This window comes from Carlito syrichta, unplaced genomic scaffold, assembly GCF_000164805.1.
Source record: "Carlito syrichta isolate Samal-C Ts95f unplaced genomic scaffold, Tarsius_syrichta-2.0.1 Scaffold311675, whole genome shotgun sequence".
Lineage (NCBI taxonomy): Eukaryota > Metazoa > Chordata > Mammalia > Primates > Tarsiidae > Carlito > Carlito syrichta.
Window position 1 is genome coordinate 172,954 of NW_007255771.1, and position 22,230 is coordinate 195,183.

At 44.5% G+C, this 22,230-nt stretch overlaps 1 protein-coding gene and 1 pseudogene across 3 annotated transcripts in view; both read right to left on the reverse strand.

The window, feature by feature from the left end:
• Positions 1 to 22,230, reverse strand: part of SLC23A2 (solute carrier family 23 member 2) — a 130,800-nt gene that overhangs the window by 21,292 nt on the left and 87,278 nt on the right. For all 3 annotated transcript variants that reach the window (XM_008068919.1, XM_008068918.1, XM_008068917.1), the window contains 3 exons: positions 10,539 to 10,627; positions 9,477 to 9,547; positions 8,060 to 8,241 (listed from right to left, as the gene is read on the reverse strand). In XM_008068919.1, the coding sequence (XP_008067110.1) occupies positions 8,060 to 8,241; positions 9,477 to 9,547; positions 10,539 to 10,627 (342 nt within the window). The remainder of the gene's footprint in view (positions 1 to 8,059; positions 8,242 to 9,476; positions 9,548 to 10,538; positions 10,628 to 22,230) is intronic.
• LOC103271448 lies at positions 13,690 to 14,879 on the reverse strand (annotated as a pseudogene).

Below are 22,230 nucleotides of genomic sequence, written 5' to 3' on the forward strand. Positions count from 1 at the left end.
ATAATCCCCTTCATGGGTTATTAAAACCATGTAATATTCTGTTCTCTCTTCCCAATGGCTTTCATTCCCTGAATATTTGCTGGGTACAGGGCACAGGGAAGACACACAGACTGCCATGTTCCTTGTCCTTGGGACATGAACAGGACATTAGCTAACCCAAAATGGGATCATACTTTACATGCTGCTTCCAAACCTGCTTTTAGCACTGCTTAATATCAAGAAGAATCCATGGGTGGACTCTGCACCAGCACCTAAGCAACTGCTCAACATTCGTTCAAGGAAATATCACATCCTGTTGAACGATATCCACACTGTGTGACATGGAAGCCACAGAAACAACTTTAATTTAAAAGTTGTCTCATCACTTCTTTTAATATTGATTCTTTATGCATGAGGATACATATTTCAGCATTGTTTGCAATTGCAAAGCTTTTAAACAACATGCATGAGTATAATGGGGAAATTGCTGAATAAATTATAGGCTATTTATATTATTAAACATTGTATTGTTATAATGTTTGCTATACACTGCAGCCTTAGAAAGAATGAGATCAATCTAAACACACTCTCTGGGAACAATAAACCCAAAATATTACTGAGGCAAAAACAAATTATAAAATAATAATGATGCTAAAGCTGAATATGTGCATGTTTGCATTTCTATGCATAAGAAATATAAAAATATGGACGGATAAAAAATAAATTTTTAGTAGCTAACAATCATGAAAATTTTTTTGAGAGAGTGAGTGGGGAAGACTATTATTTTACTTTATATATCTGTTTAATTACTGTTAAATTTCAAGTATCTAAAATTTAGGTAAACTGGAGCTCACCTACAACCCTGGGAAACAGTGGTGTGTAGCTAAAATGAAACTGCTCGCAGGTATCTGGTAATGATATATGACGATTCATTACACTATTCTCTCTACTTTTGAGTGAGTTTGAAATTTTCCATAAGAGAAGTAAACAAAAAGCAGTTTTCTGAGGAAAAACACAGGTCCCATTCAAGACATACGTGCTGTGCTAGAAAGAGCAGTCACTGATGTCACACCCACTCTCCCCTGAGATACTGTCTCTAAACTCCAGTTCTGTTGGAGTGATCTAGGAAACCATGATCCACTCTCACTTTCAACAGAATCATATGCGTATTATATATTTTGGTGACTGGGGAGGATAAATATTTTTACACATTAATTAGCAATTTGTAGTTCCTTTTTTGTTAAATGGCTACTGGTATCACATCCTTCGACCTTACTCCAGATTCTCTCTTTTAAATTAATTAGTGAAACTATGAATTAGGGATATTAGTCTTTCTTGTGGCATTTTAATATTTTCCCAGACTTACTTTTAATTCTGTGGTTTTTAAATGCATCAACAGTAAAATTAATCATTCTTTCCCTTTTTAATATCTGCTTTAAGAAATATCTTTCCTCCCTTATGATTAAACATGTATTTTTTTGTTGTTGTTGTTTTTGTTTTGAGTTTGAGTCTCACTCTGTCACCCAGACTGGAGTGCAGTGGCATGCTCCCGGCCACCGCAGCCTGGCCCTGCTGGACTCCAGTGATCCTTCTGCCTCAGCCTTCCAAGTAGCTGGAACTACAGGTGTGCACTACCACGCCTAGATAATTTTTTGATTTACTGTAGAGATGAGGTCCCGTCAAGTTGCCCAGGCGGGTCTCAAACCCGCGGACTCAGGCAATCCACTCACCTCAGCCTCCCAAAGCGTGGGATTACAGACTGAGCCACCGAGCCCGGCTTGTTTTTGTTTTTTTGAGTCAGAGTCTTAACCTGTTGCCCAGACTGGGGGGCAGTGGCACAATCACGGCTCACTGCAGTTTTGTCTTCCTGGGCTCAAGCAACCCTATCTATTTATCTACCTACCTACCTGTATACTTACCTACCTGTCTATTCATCTATTTAGTAGAGATGAGGTTTCACTATGTAGCCCAGACTTCTATATGTATGTTCATGTAGATTTTCTACTAGCACTTTTATGTTTTTATTTTCTATATTTAATCCTTTAGCTCAATGGAAATGTAATTTGATACAAACTAGAAATTTAACTTTTTTCCAAATAATTATCTAATTTTCCTACACAATTTGTCCATTTTCTACTGGCTTCAAATATGACTGCTATCATATACCAAAGACTTGTTTTTCCTTGGTTCTGTTTCTGTTCTTCCTATTCTGCTCTATCAACGTCCATCCCCATCCCAGGACCACAGTATTATTTCTCAAGCTCTAGAAGTTATTTAATTCCTGTAAGGACAAGTCACCATTCTCTTCTCCCTAACCTTTGTGACACTGATCCATAGTATTTTCTTCTCTTGTCTTATGCAATGGCTAGCACATCCAGAACAACTCTAAATTATACCAGCGATAATAAACATGCTGTCTCAGCTCCAGATTTCAACAGGCAGGCCTGAATTGAGTCTTTCATCATAAATCTGTGAGGCATTTTTATCTTATTTATGAAAGATCCCTCTATTCCCCCATTGCTAAAAGTTTGCAGCAAGGATGTAGGTTGAATTAGATTTCAAAAATGGGGGGGCTATTACCATGGTTTTTATTAAAAAGGACTTATTAATGAAATCCACTATGGACCCATGATAGATTTTAACAAATTTTCTAATATTTAATCATCCTTCAAGTCCTGAAATGACACATAATGCACTGTTCTTTCATTGTATTATCTGTAGCAGCACTTTCCCAAACAATGCTCTAAGGAATCGTTTCCCAAGATATGTTTATAGATGTGACATTTTAAAAATAAATAAATTAAGTGTGGGCAGGGCTGGATACTAAGACCCTTTCTAAAGAGTCTTTTATACACTTGCATTTTAAAAGATTGCAAGAAATCTTATAGTAGAAAAAGATGCTGAACTTTAGCACACTACCTGAACACATCTGAACTCTGAGTTATTTGCTTGGGAAGTGCCCAAAGAGCACCCTTCAGCTCAGGGTTTATTTGTTTTACACAATGAGGGTCCATTTGTGTATTTTGCTCAGTCAGGATTTGCCACTAAGATAAGACTGACTGAGAAGCTTCCCTTCTTTTAAAAAGCTCCAGAACAGTTTAAACAGTGCATAAATTCTCTCTTCCTTGAAGACTTAACACACTCATTGCCTAAGCATTTGGGCCCAGGGCTTCTTTTAAAAATGCAAATCATGTGCCATATGCTCTTTGAGCTATGGTTGTCACCATGCTTCCTGGCTTTGGCCCCCTCCTCCACCATGGGGAGGTGAATCTTCTCTCTTCCTTCTCTCTCTCTAATTTACTTTTAAATAAACTTTTCTTTTAAAAAAAAGAAAGAAAGAAAGAAAGAAATGAAAGAAATGCAAGTCCTCTGACAATGTCCTTGACTGTTCCTGTGGTCATGGGCTTACTCGGCTTCCTGAACCTTCCCTTACTCACAACCTGCTCATTGAGCGCTTGCAATGCTATGGGAGAAGCTCAGGTACTAGTAGTTCCGGGTGACTGGCCCAGCGCAGAGGGCCTGCCCTCACAGAGCTCACAGTCCAAGGACAAAGAAGATTCTAGGAACCTGAAAAAAAAACATGAGGGCAAAAATGAAAAGCTTGGCCAGGCATGGCAGCTCATGCCTTTTATCCCAACACTTTGGGAGACCAAGGCAGGAAGATTGCTTAATGCCAGGAGTTTGAAACCAGCCTGGGCAACAGAGCGAAACCTCATCTTTACAAAAAAAATTTAAGGCCTTGGTGGCTTGGCCTGTAATCCCAGCACTTTGGGAGGCCGAGGCGAATGGAGTGCCTGAGCCCACGAGTTTGAGACCAGCCCGGGCAACTTGGTAAGACCTCTTCTCTACAATAAACCAAAACTTAGCCGAGCATGGTAGCACACGTCTGTAGTTCCAGCTACTTGAAAGGCTGAAGCGGAAGGCTTGCTGGAGCCCAGCAGGATGACACTGGGGTGGCTGTGAGCGTGTCACTGCACTCCAGCCTGGGCGAAGGAGTGAGACTTCAACTCAAAAAATAATAATAGGTGCTGCACACCTATAGTCCCAGCTACTTAGAAGGCCAAGGTAGGAGTATCACTTTAGCCCAGCAGTTTGAGGCTGCAGTGAGCTATGATTGTGCCACTGTACTCCAGCCTGAACAATGGAGCAAGATCCTGTTTCTTAAAGAATAAAAAAAAAAAAAAATGAAAAGCTCAATGGAAGTAAAATAAAGCAAAGAATTCTCATGAATGGAGAAAAAAGATGAAGAGATGAAAACAGGAGAAGAAAGAAGAGGAAGAGTCCAGGAGGTACAACATCCTTAAATTCCAGAAAGAGACAAGCAAGGGTGGCATGGAGGAAGGCATCGGTGAGATAATCAAGGGTACTTCCCACCCCTGCATGCCTATGCCTGGGTTTCCAGAAGAAAAGGGTCCCAAGTGCCCCAGCCAAAACATGTAAACAAACCCACCAAGAGCATGGGGTGAAGTTCCAGATATTGGGATAAAGAGACCCAGAAGCTCCCAGAACTCTAGCTTGTCTAATTAGAGCTTCAAAAGGAAGGGACAGAGAAGGACCCTTGGGAGACAGGAGGAAGGGGGCAAGAGAAAAGTTGGGGATCAGTGAGGACCTAACGGCTGAGAGTGAGACAGTGAAGGACCAGAAGACAACAAACTCGGAATTCATTCTGGAGGAAGAAGAGCAGGAGGGGCTGTAAGCAAGTATAAAGGAATAGGCGACTCCCCAGGTTCTGGCTTAAGCAACTGGTTGCATGGCTGTACCATTTACTGAAAGGAGGAAATCAAAAGTCTGGAGCTTTTTTCATCTAAGGTTTGAGCCTCAGCTGGTTGCGGTGGAGATGTCTTGTGGAACAGCACATGGAGCGGCACTCTGGGGATGGGGTCTCTAAGTCTGGAGTTCACAGGTCTGAGCTATGGCTGTGGGAGGCTCCAGCACAAAAGATGCTTGCTGGCACCATGGACTAGACGAGACTCTTGCGGATGTGAGCAGAGAGAAGCCAGGGTGGAGTTCTGGGGAGTCCTCAAGTTTAGAGGTAAGAATGAGGAGGAGTCAGGCTGGTTACTTAGGTTTTTCTGGAAGACCACCATTTAATTATTTTTTTCTTTTTCTTTTTTTTTCATTTGGGGGCAGGCAGCATGAATTAAACCTGGAACTACAGTTTTACCCTCTACATGCACATACAATCTCTTCTCATCCTAATTAGCTTCACCAGAAGTTTGTCTATATTGTTTTCTCCCCTAGAGGATCAGTTTTCAGATTTATCACTTCTATTTGTTTCTTATTTTGTGTATCTGTATTAATTCTTTCCCTCTGCTTTCATTAGTTTTTTTTTATCCTGTCTTCCTGGCTAGTAAAATTCTTCTTTTTGTTTTTTGAGTAGGAGTATCGCTCTGTCACCCAGGCTGGGGTGCAGTGGCACAATTACGGTCACCACAGCCTTAACCTGCTTAGCTCAAGTGATCCTTCTGCCTCAGCCTTTAAGTAGCTGGAATCACAGGCTCACACCACCATGCCTGGCTAATTTTTTTTTTTTTTTTTTGAGTTGGAGTCTCATTCTGTCATCCAAGCTGGAGTGCAGTGCCACATTCATGGCTACTGTAGCCTCAACATGCTGGGCTCAGATGATTCTTCCGCCTCAGCCTTCCTAGTAGCTGGAAGTACAGGCACATGCCACCATACCCAGCTAATTTTTTTATTTATTATAGAGATGAGGTCTCGTCAAGTTGCCCAGGCTGGTCTCGAACCTCTGGACTCAGGCAATCCTCTCGCTTTGCCTTTCACAGTGTGGGATTACAGGTATGAGCCACCTCACCCAGCAAAATTCTTCTTGTACTTTATTTGCATTAAAGGATACAAAGTTTCTTGAGAACAACTCTGGCTACTCTCTAAGTGTGATTAGTGCTATTACTGCCAACATTTGCTAAATTAACAGTAATTGTTAAGTTTCAGCTTCCTCTCTGAACAACAGACACTAGGAACTTCTAAAGGGGGCAGGCAAGTGAGGGTTGAAAAACTACTTACTGGGTAACATGTTCACTATATGGATAACGGGTTCAGCAGAAATCCAGACATCAGCATCACTGAACATACCTATGTAACTAATCTGTGTATGCATACCCTGAAGTTAAAAAAAAAAAAAAATTCCTCTCTGATTTTTTAGCTTCTAAGTGGTTAGGGTTTTTTGCTCATCCTTTTGTTATTGATTTCTAATTTTACCATACTGTAACTATAATTTCTCTTTTGGGACATTAACCACATCTCACTGGATGAATATTCTTAAAAGTCATCTTCACATCCATGCTGGTATGGACAATGTTTCACCAGCCTTTGATGAAACGAGAATATTAAAAACAAAAGAACCGCCTTGGATAAGCGTGATGATTGGGTTTTCAAGCTCATATGTGAGATGTGCCCCATTCAACTCTTTTCTTGTTGTTGTTCTTTTTTTGTTTATTGAAAAATGCAGGATGGGCTCAGTGGCTTAGCCTGTAATCCCAGCACTTTGGGAGGCTGAGGCGAGTGGATTGCCTGAGCCCATGGGTTCCAGGTCAGACTGGGCAACTTGGTGAGACCTCGTCTCTACAATCAATAAGAAAATTAGCCGGATGTGGTAGCACGCGCCTGTAGTTCCGGCTACTTAGAAGGCTGAGGCAGAAGGATTGCCAGAGCCCAGCAGGTTGACGCTGGGGTGGCCATGAGCCTGCCACTGCACTTCAGCCTAGGCAACAAAGTAAGACTCCAACTTAAAACAAAACAAACACACAAAAAAAGAAAAATGCAGTTCAAGAAGCAAGACCAAACACATATCTAAATACTACAATCAATTCTCTTACTACAAAAGACCAGAAAGCAGACCTAATTATTGCCTATTTAATCTAAGGATTTTGCCAATCTGATTCAGTTGCCATAGTTCCTATTTTGTCCTTGTTTTAAAAAAACAAACTGAACAATCTTGGATATTTTCACACACCTTAATTTGCAATGATGTCTGGATTACAATTCTGCTATGACTCACTTTATTTGCACATCCAATATCCAAGCAAGATTGAATATAATGAATTAAGCCCCAGTCAGACTACTGGGTTTTGAAACCCACCATAGCCGCTTACTGGCTGTGTGACTCTTGGAAAGTACTCTTGCATCCTTGTGCCTCAGTTTCTTCAGCTGTTAAATAGGGATAACACTAGAATCTACCTTATCTTATAGTATACACAAGTGTTATGTATGGTCAACAACTGCTGCCCATTATTAAATAATTATAGAATATTTCACAAAGCAAAACAAATACCCTGGAAATCCTCTTATGTTACTTGTTTTAGGAACTTTACTGGTTGGTAGAATCCCAAAGTCCTGGAACCATTTACCTATGATATAATCAAGTCCTGCATATGCGTTCCACATACACAAAGGGAATGTGGGTTTTATCTGTGGCATACAGTATTCTGTGCCTCTCATCATAAATCTTATGTTACCAAAGTCCCGTCATCTTCACTAATACAAAATGTTGACTTTACTTAAAGGACAAGAGATCTTTAATGGTCTTGAAGTTCTGTGCAAAGGGACTGGCACTGACTAGCAGGACCTTGGAAGACACCATGCCTTCTTCCCCTGACCCCAAGCGTGCAGAGCGCTGCACAGCCTGGGAGCCAAGTCACACCATCAACACTGACAGACCCTGCCATGGCATTTCTGTCTCCTGCCAGTCTGGAAATATTTCTGAGTCTCATCTAAAGATCTGGCTTCTCAGTATTTCAACTCACACACAAGAGATTTGGCATGACCTCCAAAGTCAAGAGCTAATGGCACCACCATCTCACTTCGTTACTGTTTAAAACCTTATACCCCCACCCTCCACACACACACATCACAGCCACGTTTGACTTTAGAATACTGTCTGTCTTCCTGACCTCTGAGTCTAAAAAACCCTTCTACTATTCCTTACCATGAGGCAAATAAAGTTTAAATTGTCAGACCTATCCTACTAAAAAAAAAAAATTATCCCCTAAAGCCCTAAAGTCTGTGTGAATGTCTCTAAAGGCTGCCCCACAGTGGTGGGATGAGGGGAGAGGTTTCCACTTACAGCATGGCGATGCCCCAGTGCTTCCCGGCTCGCTCTCCTGCTGCCTGGAAACCAGAGAGGCCAATGAGGGCCACTGTGGGCGTAATGGTCAGCGGCCCAATGTATTTCAGCAGAGCACCTGGCAGGCCTAGAAGGCCGATGACCACTTCTATCAGGGAGGACATGATGATGGCCCCCTGGATCTGGAACAAGAGAAGACATAGACATAGGTAAGCTGCTTGTGTGTCGAGCACGCCAAATGTCACCTGTAAAACTGATCAGTCTGCAAGACAACAAATTATTATATCATCTTACAGGCATGACATAGCTGAAAAATTTCTTGGTCCCCAACAAGAAACTTCAGTGGGGGAAGCTGGGGCTAAGCAAACTTAAGTAATAACATCACGGCTGGGCTCGGTGGCTCAACCTGTAATCCCAGCACTTTGAGAGGCCGAGGTGAGTGAATTGCCTGTGCCCGCGGGTTCGAGACCCGCCTGGGCAACTTGGCGAGACCTCATCTTTACAATAAATAAAAAAATTAGCCGGGTGTGGTAGTGCGCGCCTGTAGTTCCAGCTACTTGGAAGGCTGAGGCGGAAGGATCACCGGAGCCCAGCAGGTCGAGGCTGCGATGGCCGTGAGCATGCCACTACACTCCAGCCTGGGCAACAAGAGTGAGACTCCAACTCAAAAAAAAAAAAAAAAAAGGTACAACATCACTGATGAGTATTACAGAGAAGGGCCCTGGACACAAAGTCCGCATGCCTCTTCCACTGATAAATGATGCAGACAAAAATTGTAATTCCCATTTAAGGAACACATTTCAAAATCAGCCTTAAAGGAACACCGTAGCACAAAGATTCTCCTATGTTAAAAAGTGAGCCCCTGCAGGACATGTACCAGACGTGTCACTGACAAAAATTCTAAAGGAATGTTTCTAGTGTGCAGAATGGCCATATCCATGCTCATTCTGAACCGATGGTGAATTATCTCATAGGTTTTGGAAAATATGAATACACTCAGCCGTTCTTCATGTCTGGGGACTGCCATACACTGTTTTGTTCACGTGCACTTTGGCAGACAAGTATTTTTAGTTCTTTCAACAAATGCAGCAAGGCCAGAATGAACAATTCTGCTGTCTGTCAACGACAGGCCTCTGGAGCTCATTCCAGTGAGGCACGAATCTCAGCTGGTTGTGCTGGAGGGCATGAGTGGACAGGTCTGTGGGTCTGCAGCAGGAAGGAAACAAGTCCTTCTAGTTGCTCACATGCTTCATTTTAGAATGATGATTAAGTTTAGTTTAGCAACATAAATAAACATACCCATAGTCAAAAAAGAAAAGAAGGAATTAGTAAAAGCAACCGTGATTTCTTGGATGCAACCAGTGTCAAAGCTGAGAAGAAACAAAGAAGCCACAAGCAAACAGCACTCGTCTTTTACCTCTCGGATCCGGGGATACCAGATGTGTTCTGTGTGCAACAGTTCAGCTGTTCCATTGGCAACTGAAACATCTTGAAAACAAAAACAAAAACAAAATTTTTCTTGGAGTGACACCGATGTTTCATGGAACATATTTATCTTACCCTTTAAGAAGAATGTCTGCCCTGTTTTAATTATATTGTGTCAATGCCCATCCCTAACATTAACGTTCAGCTTATCACAGTGAAAGGTGGATTCCCCAGCACTAAATTAACCAAATGTATTCATCGACTGAGAGCTCCTGACTTGGCAAAAGCTGACGGAAGTGGAGATACATGTGACTAGTACCAGCCTCATACAAAAAAACCAACCTTTGCAAGCAGCTAATTGAAATGCCGGACAGCAAGGTTGCTGGACTGAGGATTTAAAAACTTAGATAAAACAGAGGGCCTCTTCCAGTTCCTACATCAAATCAATGGTCACAAAGTATCTACTAGGAGCAAGGAAGGAAATGAAGGCTGGAAAACTTTGCTCCTAGAACCTCAAAATGTAACCGTATTTTGAGAGTATAGCAGGTCTAATTTTTACAAATTCCCTGTCTTTTCCTGATCTCATCGGGTTCCTTAATGATCTCTGCAATCACTAAGTAAGGGGAATGAAAGTCATTTGCAGGAAACCACAGTAGCCAGATCCTTTAAAAGCAAAGATGTTTCAGAGAAGGGATGCTGACGCAGCAAAGAGAGTGATTACTGGTGGGTCATAAAATCCACTGAGAGAGAGAGGCAGAAAAATAGCACAAATATTTTTCTATTCCGTTCCCACATTTATCAATTTCATTAGCATAGAGAAATGAGATCATTTCTGGTCTTTTCTTGCTCTAGGTTTAGGGATGAACAAGTGGATAGAAAGAGAGAGACAGACACAATCCACAGATTGGAGCATTCTAAGCTGCTGGTAGGTTTGAGTGTTTTGTGCCTAATTCCAGAAAGGATTTAACGGTGCTGAGGACAGCATGTCCAGGCCTCCCTTTTATCACCTGCATTAATGGACCCCAATGACATATGTGGAAATAACTGCAATTACCTGTGGTGTTACATTTCCATTTATCTAAAGACAGGATGGCTCGAGCAGGGGCCAAAAATGCAAAAGCACTGGCCTGAAACAGGGGTAACCTAAAAGAAACGAGACCAAAACCATGATCACGGCATCGGGAACTACCGAGGTAGTTCACTATTTGACAGCTTAACAGTCTTTTCCATAGACACACAGCACATGAGTAAATGCAGGCACACCTGGAAGGAAGAGCCCCAGCCTGCAAGGATCTCCTATGCCATGCGGCAGGGGCCACTGGCTTCTCCATCCTCCCCGCCGCTGCTTTCCCCACAGGCAGCTCCAGGATAGGTCCTGGGGGAGCCTTACGATCAGTGCCAGGACCCAAACACCAGCCCCTGCCATCGACACCTTCCCTGGGGTGGGGACTCTGCGCATTCGCGTTTCCCTCTTTCCTCCTCTGGAAACATCAGTGTACTGCTATTTCACTCCCCTCTTCCTCCTCCCTCTCAAATTCCTATCAGTAATCATCAAAAAAATCTACCTCCTTCTACTGTTTCAGTGTGTGAGTCAAAAACCACCCTCATTATGGAGGATAAGTATTAAAATCACACCAGTGATCTAGATCTATCAAAGCTGCAAGTTACATAGTGACAGCAGAGAGAACAAATATTCTGCTTAATCATAAAAATACTTAAAAGTGTTCTAACACATTTTTAAAAGGCCCAGAAAGCTTGCAGAATCTCCATTAAAACTTCCTGCCCACATTTCCAAGCTAAATGCAGAGATCTTCAAATGCAATCACTCAATCATATTTTAGATACTTCATATTGACTTTGGGAACACTTCAGCTACTAAAAAGATTTTGCCTTTTTTTTTTTTTTTTTTTACTGGAAATGTATAGCACTTCAGCTAAGTTGTATTAAAGTTTCTTTATGGGTTAGCATAACAACTTAATCACTATTTTTAATATTATTTTGAGGGTAAAATATATAACTGATCCTTCTGTTTGCAGGGCTGGGAACTCTTAGACATCTAAATCCTTAAATCCCTCAGGCAGCCTTGTCAGTGGTTTGACCAGTGAGACAGGTACCCAGTATCCTCCCCTCGGAGCTATCTGGCAGCAAATCCTGCCCACAGCGAAACAGGAACTGGACTGAGAAACAGAAGTGGCTCTGGCCGCAGGACTAGCAGCCACATTGCAAGTCCATAGCCCAGCATGCATCATTCTGAGCCAGACAAGGTCAAGACTCCCTTGAGACAGATGCTTTCCTGGCTGTTTTAATCATGCAAGGAAATCAATCCAGAGTAGGCAGGATGCTGGCTTTAAGGCACAGAGGCAGGCCACACCGTACAAACCGGATGCACTGCTGCTGGCCACTCCCATGGGCATGCCCTCCATCCAGTTGTAATTACCTGCTGGAGGGGGCCCTGTGCTGTCAAAAGAGGAAGTGAAGGTCACCTGAAGTGGGAATGTACATTGAAGGGAAAACATTGTTTGAATTACAACAACTTCTTAAGCATAAATTTTTAAGGAATACACTGAAAGGGTAAAGGGGGATCAGCCTATAATTAGGAATGGATGCTGTCTCAGATGGTCCAAGCAGCATCTGCATCACTACAGCTTCAGATTTCAAGCAACGTAGTCTAGGGCAATGTAATACAAATGGCGAATTGCATTTAGAAATTTTGTCCTTAGGAACGTGACCATCACACTGCACTGGTGATTCACTGTAAGTGGCAAAAGTAAAGACTGGACCAGGGCTCCTAAGTCAGACTCAGACCACTGTGTGAACCTGACCTTAGCACCTGACCTCAGCATCTTTCAGGGCAAGCATTTTATGACTTAAACAGAACTATAGGCCCCAAGAACACTGCTGCAAAAAAAAGCCCATTCATTTGCAAGCAACCAGGACCTGGGTTCTTTTGAAAGTGGTAACAGAAAAGGTCTCCCAAGATGATCTGGAAAAGGCTGCTCATACGGGCATTACGTGTTCACTGTTCAGCCTGTGCACACTGCCGGCCACATGCTGTTCATATGCCAGCAGTGAATGTGGGCTCTATACCTGAAGGCATATTATTGGTGGCTTCATTGGAATATTCTCAGGGGAAGTTGCAACAAGAACACATGAACACATTAAACAAAGGAGTACTTCCTTGGATCACTGTTAACAGAACCAATTTTCTGACAAAACTACTAAAGATAACAGAGCGGCTTTTTCAAAGACTTGCCCAGCGTGAAGCTGGCCAGTCCTCAGCTCCTTTCTCTGTAACCACAGCATGTCTCCATCTCAGTCCCTCTCGCTCCATGGCTGTCTAAACCTCGGGCACATGGGTGGGTCTCCCCAGGCAGACGAGACTTCCTGCTCTTTCATTTTGTACTGGAGACTGGAAAGGAAGCAAATTAAAAGGTACCTGTCTTTACACCAAGGAATGACAAACTGGCCTGTGGGTATGCTACCTTTTTTATAAGTCAAGTTTACTGAAACTCAGTCACCTTGCTCGGCTACTCATTGTGGCTGCTTTCACACTGTCTCCGTAGAGCTAAATAGTCACCATGGAGACCCGGCAGAGCCCTGTACAGAGAAAATTTCGCAGCCCGTCTATAGGGGAAATAAACCGTAAATATGTGACGTGGCAGTGGGTTTTTGCAGAATATTAACTAATATCACTACATATTAGCTTAAAAAACAAAAGCCTGAGCAGATAAGCAACTTTGTCACGATAGTAAAATATCCTAACCAGCCCCAGACAAGCACTTTATTCAAAAACCTGTCAGAGGCTCCCCATTTCCCACATGGTACCCCATGACCTGAATCCCATTCCCAGCCTCATCTCTCACCAGCCCCTTCACACATGTTCAGCTTTTATTTGTCATTCAGGGCACGAAGAAAATAACACTTCCTCCAGGGAACATTCTGAATCTGTAATGTATTCCCCTACAACTTAAGACTTTCTAGTCAAGATTTCTCCAAGACACTCCCAAGTAGCCAGAAAGCTGATTCAGGACTTCCTAGGGATGCAGTTAAAAATGGAGCCCTTTGCCTCTTGCTCAGTCCTGGTTAGCCAGATTCTGGGATGGTGGCACCAGATCTGCATTTTCTTTCTTTTTTTTGGTATTTTTTTGCTTGATCAACATATTTATTGTCTTTATCTACAAAATCCTTATGGAAAACTTTTTGGTTCAGCTCTCAGCAGCCCACTCCTGAGCTCCGAGGAAGCTTGCCTTATTCTGAGCTACCCGATTTTTCTTCTGGGCAAGGGACATTTTGGGATGATTCCACCTCTTCTTCACTTCCTTCTTGGGCTTCTTCTCTTATCTCCTTTATAGCTGTCTGAGCTTTCTTGTACACCTGCTCCATGTTTGGAGTCACGCTGTTCTTTATGTACTGAGAGAACTGCTTCTTGTAAGCATCTTCATCTTCTTCCGTTTGGTAACGCATGTAATCTGTAATGTTCTGGCCCATGAAGTGCTTCCAATGTACTTCTGCATTAAGTTCCTTCCTTTCAGAATCATAACCAGGAAATCGTTTGGTACTGTGAGGAATAGACAAGCCTCGATTCACAAATCCCTTTGGGGCCCCCAAAACTTTATTGCCAGTGGTAGTTCTGGCAAGGCCTACATCCAAATAGCAGATGACAACATCAGGCTGACCATCAATTGCTTTCTACATTGTATTTCTCTGGTCACCTCCAGTTGGTCTTCACAGATCTTGTCCATGCTAAACCTACCAAGAAGCCTGCGGGCCAGCAACAGGCCAGTACAACATGCAGCAGCACAATTTGTCAGGCCAGCTTTCACACCATATTTTGGTAGTTTGTATACATAAGCTGCGCAGACTATCATATCCCCTTCTATATGGGCATAAGCAGTCTGACAGATATCTCTGTTTGTTACATGAACTATATCATCTTGTATTTGGGTGTGTTGTACTTATTTTTTTTTTTTTTTTGAGTTGGAGTCTCACTCTGTCGCCCAGACTGGAGTGCAATGGCCGCTCCCGGCCATCGCAGCCTCGACCTGCTGGACTCTGGCGATCCTTCCGCCTCAGCCTTCCGAGTAGCCAGAATTACAGGCATACGCTACCACGCCCAGCTGATTTTTGGATTTATTGTAGAGATGAGGTCTCGCTGCCCAGGCGGGTCTCGAACCCGCGGGCTCAGGCAATTCACTCACCTCAGCCTCCCAAAGGCACGGAATTACAGGCTGAGCCACCGAGCCCGGCTATTGTTGTACTTATTTTTATCCCGTATCACCAAACATTCCCGAGCATAGTAATCAGTTTTTCCCTCTTATCTTCTAAATTTCACTTGATATCTCTTAAGGTAGGCCTTATTCTTGACAACTTTAACAAACCCCATCCTGTAGAACAAAGACCTGCATCCGTGGCTCCACACAGACCTCCAGATTTGCGTTTTTAACAACTACTTCCAGGTGAGGCTAAGACCAACAGCCCCTGTGCTAGACGAAGGAATGTATTATTTTGTCTCTTGGTAAATATTTCTTGGGCAGCTACTTGTCCCAGTTACAATTACAGGCAGACAGAACAATGGAAAAAAACTCCCAAGACCATGAAGAAGACACCACAATGGTCACACATGGAGGGCGGTGATGTGGCGGTGCAGGATGCTGTGGGCTCTGTGGCAGGCGTCGCTAAAGCTACTCTTAAAGCCCAAGAAGTGCTTTGTCCCAAGTGGAGGAGGTACGTGTATTCTAGGCAGACAGAGGTGTAAACCAAAAGCCACATAACAGAGTGAGGAGCCCTCGGAGAGCTGTGGGCACCTTACAGGGATTGAGGAGGTGAAGGTCAGCAGGGACCAGGTGGCAAATGCCCTGTACTCTTCCTGTAGTAAGAGGAAAATGACTGAAGGACCTTGCTCTGAAAGGACCCCTTTAGGGGACATGGGAAAGGTGATCTTAAGAAGCTTAGCTCAGTCTTGAAGGAATCAAACTGCAGAGGACATTCTGACACGCCATGGCACGCCGCCATGTGTCATCCCTGCTTTTTAACTCTTACTCATCTGTTGTGGGTTCAGATGACTGGTCAGCCTGGGCCAGGTCTCCTCACGCACCCTGCTGCCACACTCGCCAGGAATGCTGCCCATCCTACCCTTGAGGCTGGAATCCTCAGCAGCAGAAGTAGATTTGCTTCAACCACCATCCCATCCCCAGCACCAATGACTACTTAATGAATTGGAGGTGCTGTTTAAAAATATTCTATAGTGGGTTGGGTGTGAAAGCTCACACCTGTAGTTCCACCTACTTGGGAGACTGAAGGGGAAAGACTGCTTGAGGCCAGGAACTTTAGACCAGCCCGGGCAAATTAGCAAGAGACCCTGCCTCTACAAAAAAAATTTTTTTAATTAGCCAGGCATGGTGGTAGATGTCTATAGTCCCAGTTACTTGGGAGGCTGAGGCAGGAGGATCATCTGAGCCTCAACCTAATTTTTGTTTATGGTGTATTTTTACAATGTGAAAGTTAAAATTTTTTTTTAATATTTAAGATTGTCAAATTTACCATCCTTTTATTGCTCCCGGAATTTGAGTCCTAGTTTAAAAGTCTTTCCTCAGTTCTAAATTTCTATCATTTTATTCAAATAATTTCATGATTTTTACATTTGGATCTCAAACCATTTTGAGTTGATTCAAAGAAAACAAAGGCAAGTGTAAACTTTATGTTCAAAGTTCACATGGGTACAGTTTTAGAGGGAAACATCAATATTATATGAACCATGCTGATCAGCACTTCCACTTAGACTCATGGAGTGGCAAGCAGCTGAACTCCCAGGCCCACAGCTCCCTGGGGAGGAAGGGTTTTGTTCAAAGAGAGCACAGAACTCCAGATAGCTAGCTGGATAACAGTTTGGTAACCTCTTTTTCATACATGACAGTATCAGCTATTCCAGGTCAAGTTAGCATCAAATAGTTTTACTGCTTAAAGGCCTGGCCAGTCACGAGGGGCATGCAGGAACGCTCTGGGGCAGTGGCAGTGCTCTATCTGTGGACTGTGGTGGTGGTGGTTGTACACATGGGTAAAAGCGCATCTGACAATTCATGTTAAAGATGAATTTTATTGCATGTTAACTGCTCCATAATAGAGATGACATTTAAAAAATTATTTCTATCAATCTAATAAGTGTTTTCAGGGGTGAGAATGGTGGGGAGGGAGAGATGAAACATACTCCTTAAAATGCCATAATCAAGTCAAATAATCACAAAACTCCCAACATTTAAAGAGGCCAAGAGTTTCTCTCTTAGTAGCTGCTAACAAGCCTGTGCAGTGCTGCTTTTGCCACGGCAGTCACCTGCATAAAAAGGAAGGAGGGGGTGTGGAGGAAGCAGAGGGCCATGAGGGAAGAAGACAAGCAATTTAGGGCACACAGGAATGTGCGGGACAAGTGGGACCTGACAGTCACAGAAGAAAGGTGGCAGAGAACTAAATTCATTCAAGTCACATATGACAAGAGGGCTCAGTCGGTCTCCTAGGTCCCTGGAGCATCAGAAATACCACCAAACAGAGAAGGGCATATTAGACGTGGAGACCACCCAGAAAAGCTCTAGTTTAAGGAACAAATGTGGGCAGCCCTGCCCATGCTAGAGAACACATTTGGCTGAGAGGTGGGAGGAACCTCCAGTCTCAGGAGAGACTGGATCAAACGCCCTTAACTCATGGCCTTTCTCATGGCCTTTGCCACAGATTCAGGTGTCAGTGGGGCCCATTCTGGTCAGGGATGCTGGCAGTGTGGCCAAACTCAACCCTGGCTACCTTCATCAAGGACGCACTGCTCCCCAAGGAATCCCAGCCCTGGCCCCACCTGCCTCCTTCCCTTCCAGGAAGGTCAACAGGTTGAGTGTGGGCAGGGCCAGGCATCTTCTCATCTGAGGCTCATTAGCAGTCCTCTATTCCGTTTACAATCTAGGGAACAGGGCTTTGAGAGGCCAAGCAGCTTGGCAAAGTTGCATGGCTGGTAAAAGGTGGGTAGGCTACCTCTGTGCTTAAATCCCCCAGTGCAGCTGGCTAGGGAAATGTGAGACAAAGTCTTTCCCCCAAGGTCATCACCTCTAGTCCTCACAGACCTCCCATTTTAATGTACTATTTTAATTTTTTTTTTTTAGTTATAAAGGGTGTAAGTTTTAATTTGGGCAAAACTTCTACAGCCTGCTATGTGCCTACAAAGGGCTTAATACCATTACACAGTAATTTTGGCAGAAACATTCACCCTGGATCGACCATGCCTCTGGTCCCATCTTCCAGTTTACAACAAATAAGGGGGACTGCAGGACAAATCAAACAACCCAACATAGACACAATCAGACAAATTCAGAGCATGAGACACTTGACAAAACAGCTGGCCTGGACTCTTTAAAAGACAATGATATGGGAAGGAAAAAGGTGAAGACTGTTTATTATTAAGAGACCAAAGATACACAACAAACAAATTCACCACATGAACTTGACTGGATGCTGGTTTGGGGAAGCAGAGGGAATAACTATAAAAGATATTTTAGGGCCAACTGGGGAACTTAAACATGGACTGCATATTAGATGATATGGTGGAACAATTGCTAATTTTCTCAGGTGTAATAGATGGTTTCATGGTTACACAGGAGACCCTCACTCCTAGGAGAGTATTCACCAGTGAGCCATTGTGCTGTCTGCAACTTTTATCTCAAGTGGTTCAAAAATAAAAAATATTACACATGTACCTCACATAAATACAAATATTAGAAAGAGAAAGTAAGGGGACACCCCAGTCTCCCCCACCCCAATCTAATCACTGTATTCCTCCATTTTTAAGAAAGTTTTATCAATGGTCAAGAGTTCCAAGCCCCCAGATTTAAGACCCTGAAGTATCCCAGAGCCGCCCACTGTGCTTGGTGAGCATACAACATGGACAAGACCCCTTGACAGGCCCCAAGAACCTGACAAGATAGAAGACAGGGGAACTCTTTCTCCTCGAGGTAGATAATCCAGTCAGAGACCAGCTCCCTAAACCAGCTCTCATGACTCTCTTGGCCAAACCCTACCTTTTCTTAGCACAAGAATGGCTGTATGCCTACAGCAAGCCCAAGAATGGCCACCACTGAGTGGGGCGCCACTCACCTGCAGTCTTTTATTTTGCTGGAGTGATGGAGAAAAGGCTGGGGTGCCCCCCGCCCCCCAGCTCCCTGCCTGCCAACCTGTAGGAAAGTCAGTGCTTTGAGGGAGGGGCAAGGTCTTGGAGCACCCTAAAGACATCGGGGCCCAGGATGAGGACTCTGGAAAGCTCCAAACTGCCATGTTAATATGACTGCTACAGACTGACTGTAGAACTCTGAATAAGTCGGGCCTGATCTCTTGGGATTTTAGAGGCTTTGTACTAATTCACAGAATAAGGGGTAGCTGGAATGGACATCACAAATCAACCAGAATGAGAACTGCTGAAACCTTGTTCAGGGGAACTCAGTAATGAAGACCTCCTGGAAACAAAGCACAAGAGATCAAGGTCAAAGGACAGGGGGTAGGAAGAAAAGGCAGGAGTGGAGAGGAGGAGGGAGAGGGAAGAGGCAGCTGTTAAGGATGCTGCTTTTCCCCAGTAGATAAAGGCTCTAGAAAGCTTGAAAGCCCAGAAGTCGTCGACAATGGGGACCCACAGTCTCCAATGCAAAAACATGTTGGTCCCTGGAGGAAAGGAAAACACTCTGATGCCAAGGGAGAGGTGCAGCAGAGGAGAAGGGTCTCCAGCATGCACAGCTCACACATGTCACTAGGCCTAGGACAGTCAGCACAGGAAAACATACCCCCCGAACTGTTCACACTGTGGCATCCTAAGGGTGGCCTCCTATATTAAATTTAGGTCTGAAAGACACACATCTATTCCACCTTCACTGGTTTCCCATCAAAGCTAGTTATTTTTATGCAATGAGCCAGGTTTCTGGGCACTCAAACATAGAGGCCATGAAAAGGAGGAGGTGGGATGGCTCAACTTTGTTTCTTCCTCCACTCCCGATGCTTCCTCAGAATCAAGGGCCCATCCCTCGGAGGCACAGACCAATGTTTGTATTCAGGCCCCTTGCACCCACAACATCCAGTACGATGGAGGAACTGGGGACTCACAAAGGGTAGGCAAATACACAAAGAAACACACCGAACTTAAACGCAACATGGAATCACCCTGGCCTTGGAAAAGTCTGAGAATCTGTCTTAGCAATCATGAAAGCTGAACACAAAAAAATTTCCTTCTGCTGTTCTAAGCTGAAGGAAATGAGTGGTGAGTCGCTCCAAAAAAAAAAAAAAAAAATCCAAAAAAACCTTACAGAGGCCATCTGCAATCCTTATGGCTGTGACGCTGGGAATAAACCGCACACTCTTGGCTCCACCTGCCTTTCCTCTCCACTGGCTGCCCTTGTATCCCCTCTGTCCTAACTGCTTTATCTATTCGATCCTGTTTTGAGCAGGAAATAAAAGGATAAATCACAGCCCACAGGTCTATCAAGCAACTAGCAGAACTAAAAGAAGTTTCATGTTACTCATGCCCCAAAACTTCCCAAAAGCATTGAGAAAACACAATGATATCCAAAATCACAATAGATTCACTGAAATAAGGGCAAAGCACCATACACAGGACTCCTTAGGGAAAAGCCTCCTCTTGCCACAAAGGAAACAGAACTGAAGACCATCTGTCCAGGGTCACAATGCCACATGCTGTGAACGAATGCTTTACCCTGGGAAGTGCAGGTTGTGACAGCCAAAGAGATTAGAATTTCATCAATTTATCCCCAGCGTGACTTTTGTTATCCCTGGTCATGCAACCAATTCTGGCAGGGCCAACTCTGGTGAGCCCCCTAGAATGGATGCTGTCCTGAATAAGAGTCGGGTTCCAAGTACCAGAGGAAAGTCTCTTACTCTACTGAGGTCTGGCTGCCAACCTTTCTCTGCAGAAATACTGGGCGTGGGGCTGGGGGAGCAGGGGTTATAGTCATGGGATACCTGTTTACACTTGGGATTCCTGTTTTTCCCTCATGACACTCAGAGGAAACCTGGAACAAGGGTGTGAGAGGTGGCTGGGTTGATGGGGTAGCCCTGGCTTTTCTGACCCATGAGAAGGAGAAGAAGATGGGGGTGGAGGAGTCAGAGTCTCAATAGGAAGGGATGGCAAATACACAACAGAGAGAGATGCAGGGGGATGGGAGGAATGCATGAATACCAGGTGCAGCAAACACCCCCAGATGATGACCAGACAGACAGCGAGGGAAGTAATTACCCACTTCACCACCTCAGCACACCTTTGCTGCCTCAGACACACAGGCCCCTGCATAGCTGGCCCCCAAGTGCACCCTGGACCCACACAGAAGAGAATTTCCCAACAGTGTCTGAGGCTGTGTTGAGAGGGAGACTCTGCCTCTGAGCCCCTGCCCACCTACTAGCACAAGAGAATTCAAGTGCCAGAAGGGCCAGGAATGCAAGCAGGGCAGCATGTGTCTGGGGCGCTCCCCCTCCCCATCCCAAAGGTGCTCTCAAATCTACTTGGCTAGATTTTGTAATCAAGACACGTAAGGCATGCTACATGTTTCTCTTTCCAGCTATAGCTCCGAGGCAGGAATGGACCTTTCGACCATGGCTGAAACTAAACTCACCACGCAGACACTCTCCCTCCTTCTCTCTGAATCCACAGTCCCACTCCATGTGGTCTCTTATCCACACCCCCATGCTTGTCTGGGCTCATATCACTTTTCTCATGGACATCGCTGATCCCCTGGAATGGTCCTCATCCCCTATATTTAGTAGCCAAGTGACGGCCTGCAAGGTACGCCCAGTAGGTGAGTCCCATGCTAACAAAGCTGTTGCAGGTTCCCTGTGTCCTGCTGACAATGCCCAAGTCCCTGCCTCAGTGCTGTGGTCAGGAGAATCATGCCAGGCCAGGACTTCTTGTCTTTGATCCCACCCCAGCCAGGATGGAAGTTGCTCCCTCAACCCTCCCGGAGAGAGAGCCTGTGGAGTCTTCAGGACCTGTCTTGAACACCACCTCCTCCACGACTCTTGTCATATCCCCTGTGACACCACTCTATCTTCCCGATGACTCTGCCCTTCATGCTGTGGGTCATGTACTTTGCCGTCGCCTCTGCTCACCACCACAGCCAGGCCCAGGCATTGAGTATCTATGGGACTGAGTCAGTACTCTCCCTCTTTTCCAGATTAAGAGTAGGAACACCACTTCTACACCATCAGTCACAGAAACACACCCCAAAGGCCAATGCCACACCACGGCCCCTCAATGTACCCTCACCTGCCCTGCAACATATATGCATGGATGTGATCAGATGTGTCACCACCTCCTGATTGACAACTACACAAATGGCCACTACGCGGAGGACAGAAGCCACTGCTCCTCACACTGCCAAAGGACACAGTGAGGCTCTCCCTGACTTCCCATAAAGCAAGGAAGGGCTGCTTCCACCAAGTCTTCTGGCCACAGGGTGCACAGACACCTTCCACCCCCATAGGCCTCATCTCCACATTTTGGGTCCCTGAGCCATACCAGCAGGATGTCAAATCCCTCCCCGTTCCTGCTCAGCTCAACTGCTCTTTGGAAGGGGCTGGGGGAGGCGAACTGCACTGACCCAGGCTGTTCTATTTAGGCCTTGTGTCCCAAGAGCAGGCAAGAGGATGTCCTCCATGACCAAAAGTACTCAATCCGAGTTCCCCCAATCCCGCCCCTACCGTGTCACCATTCGGCAGCCATG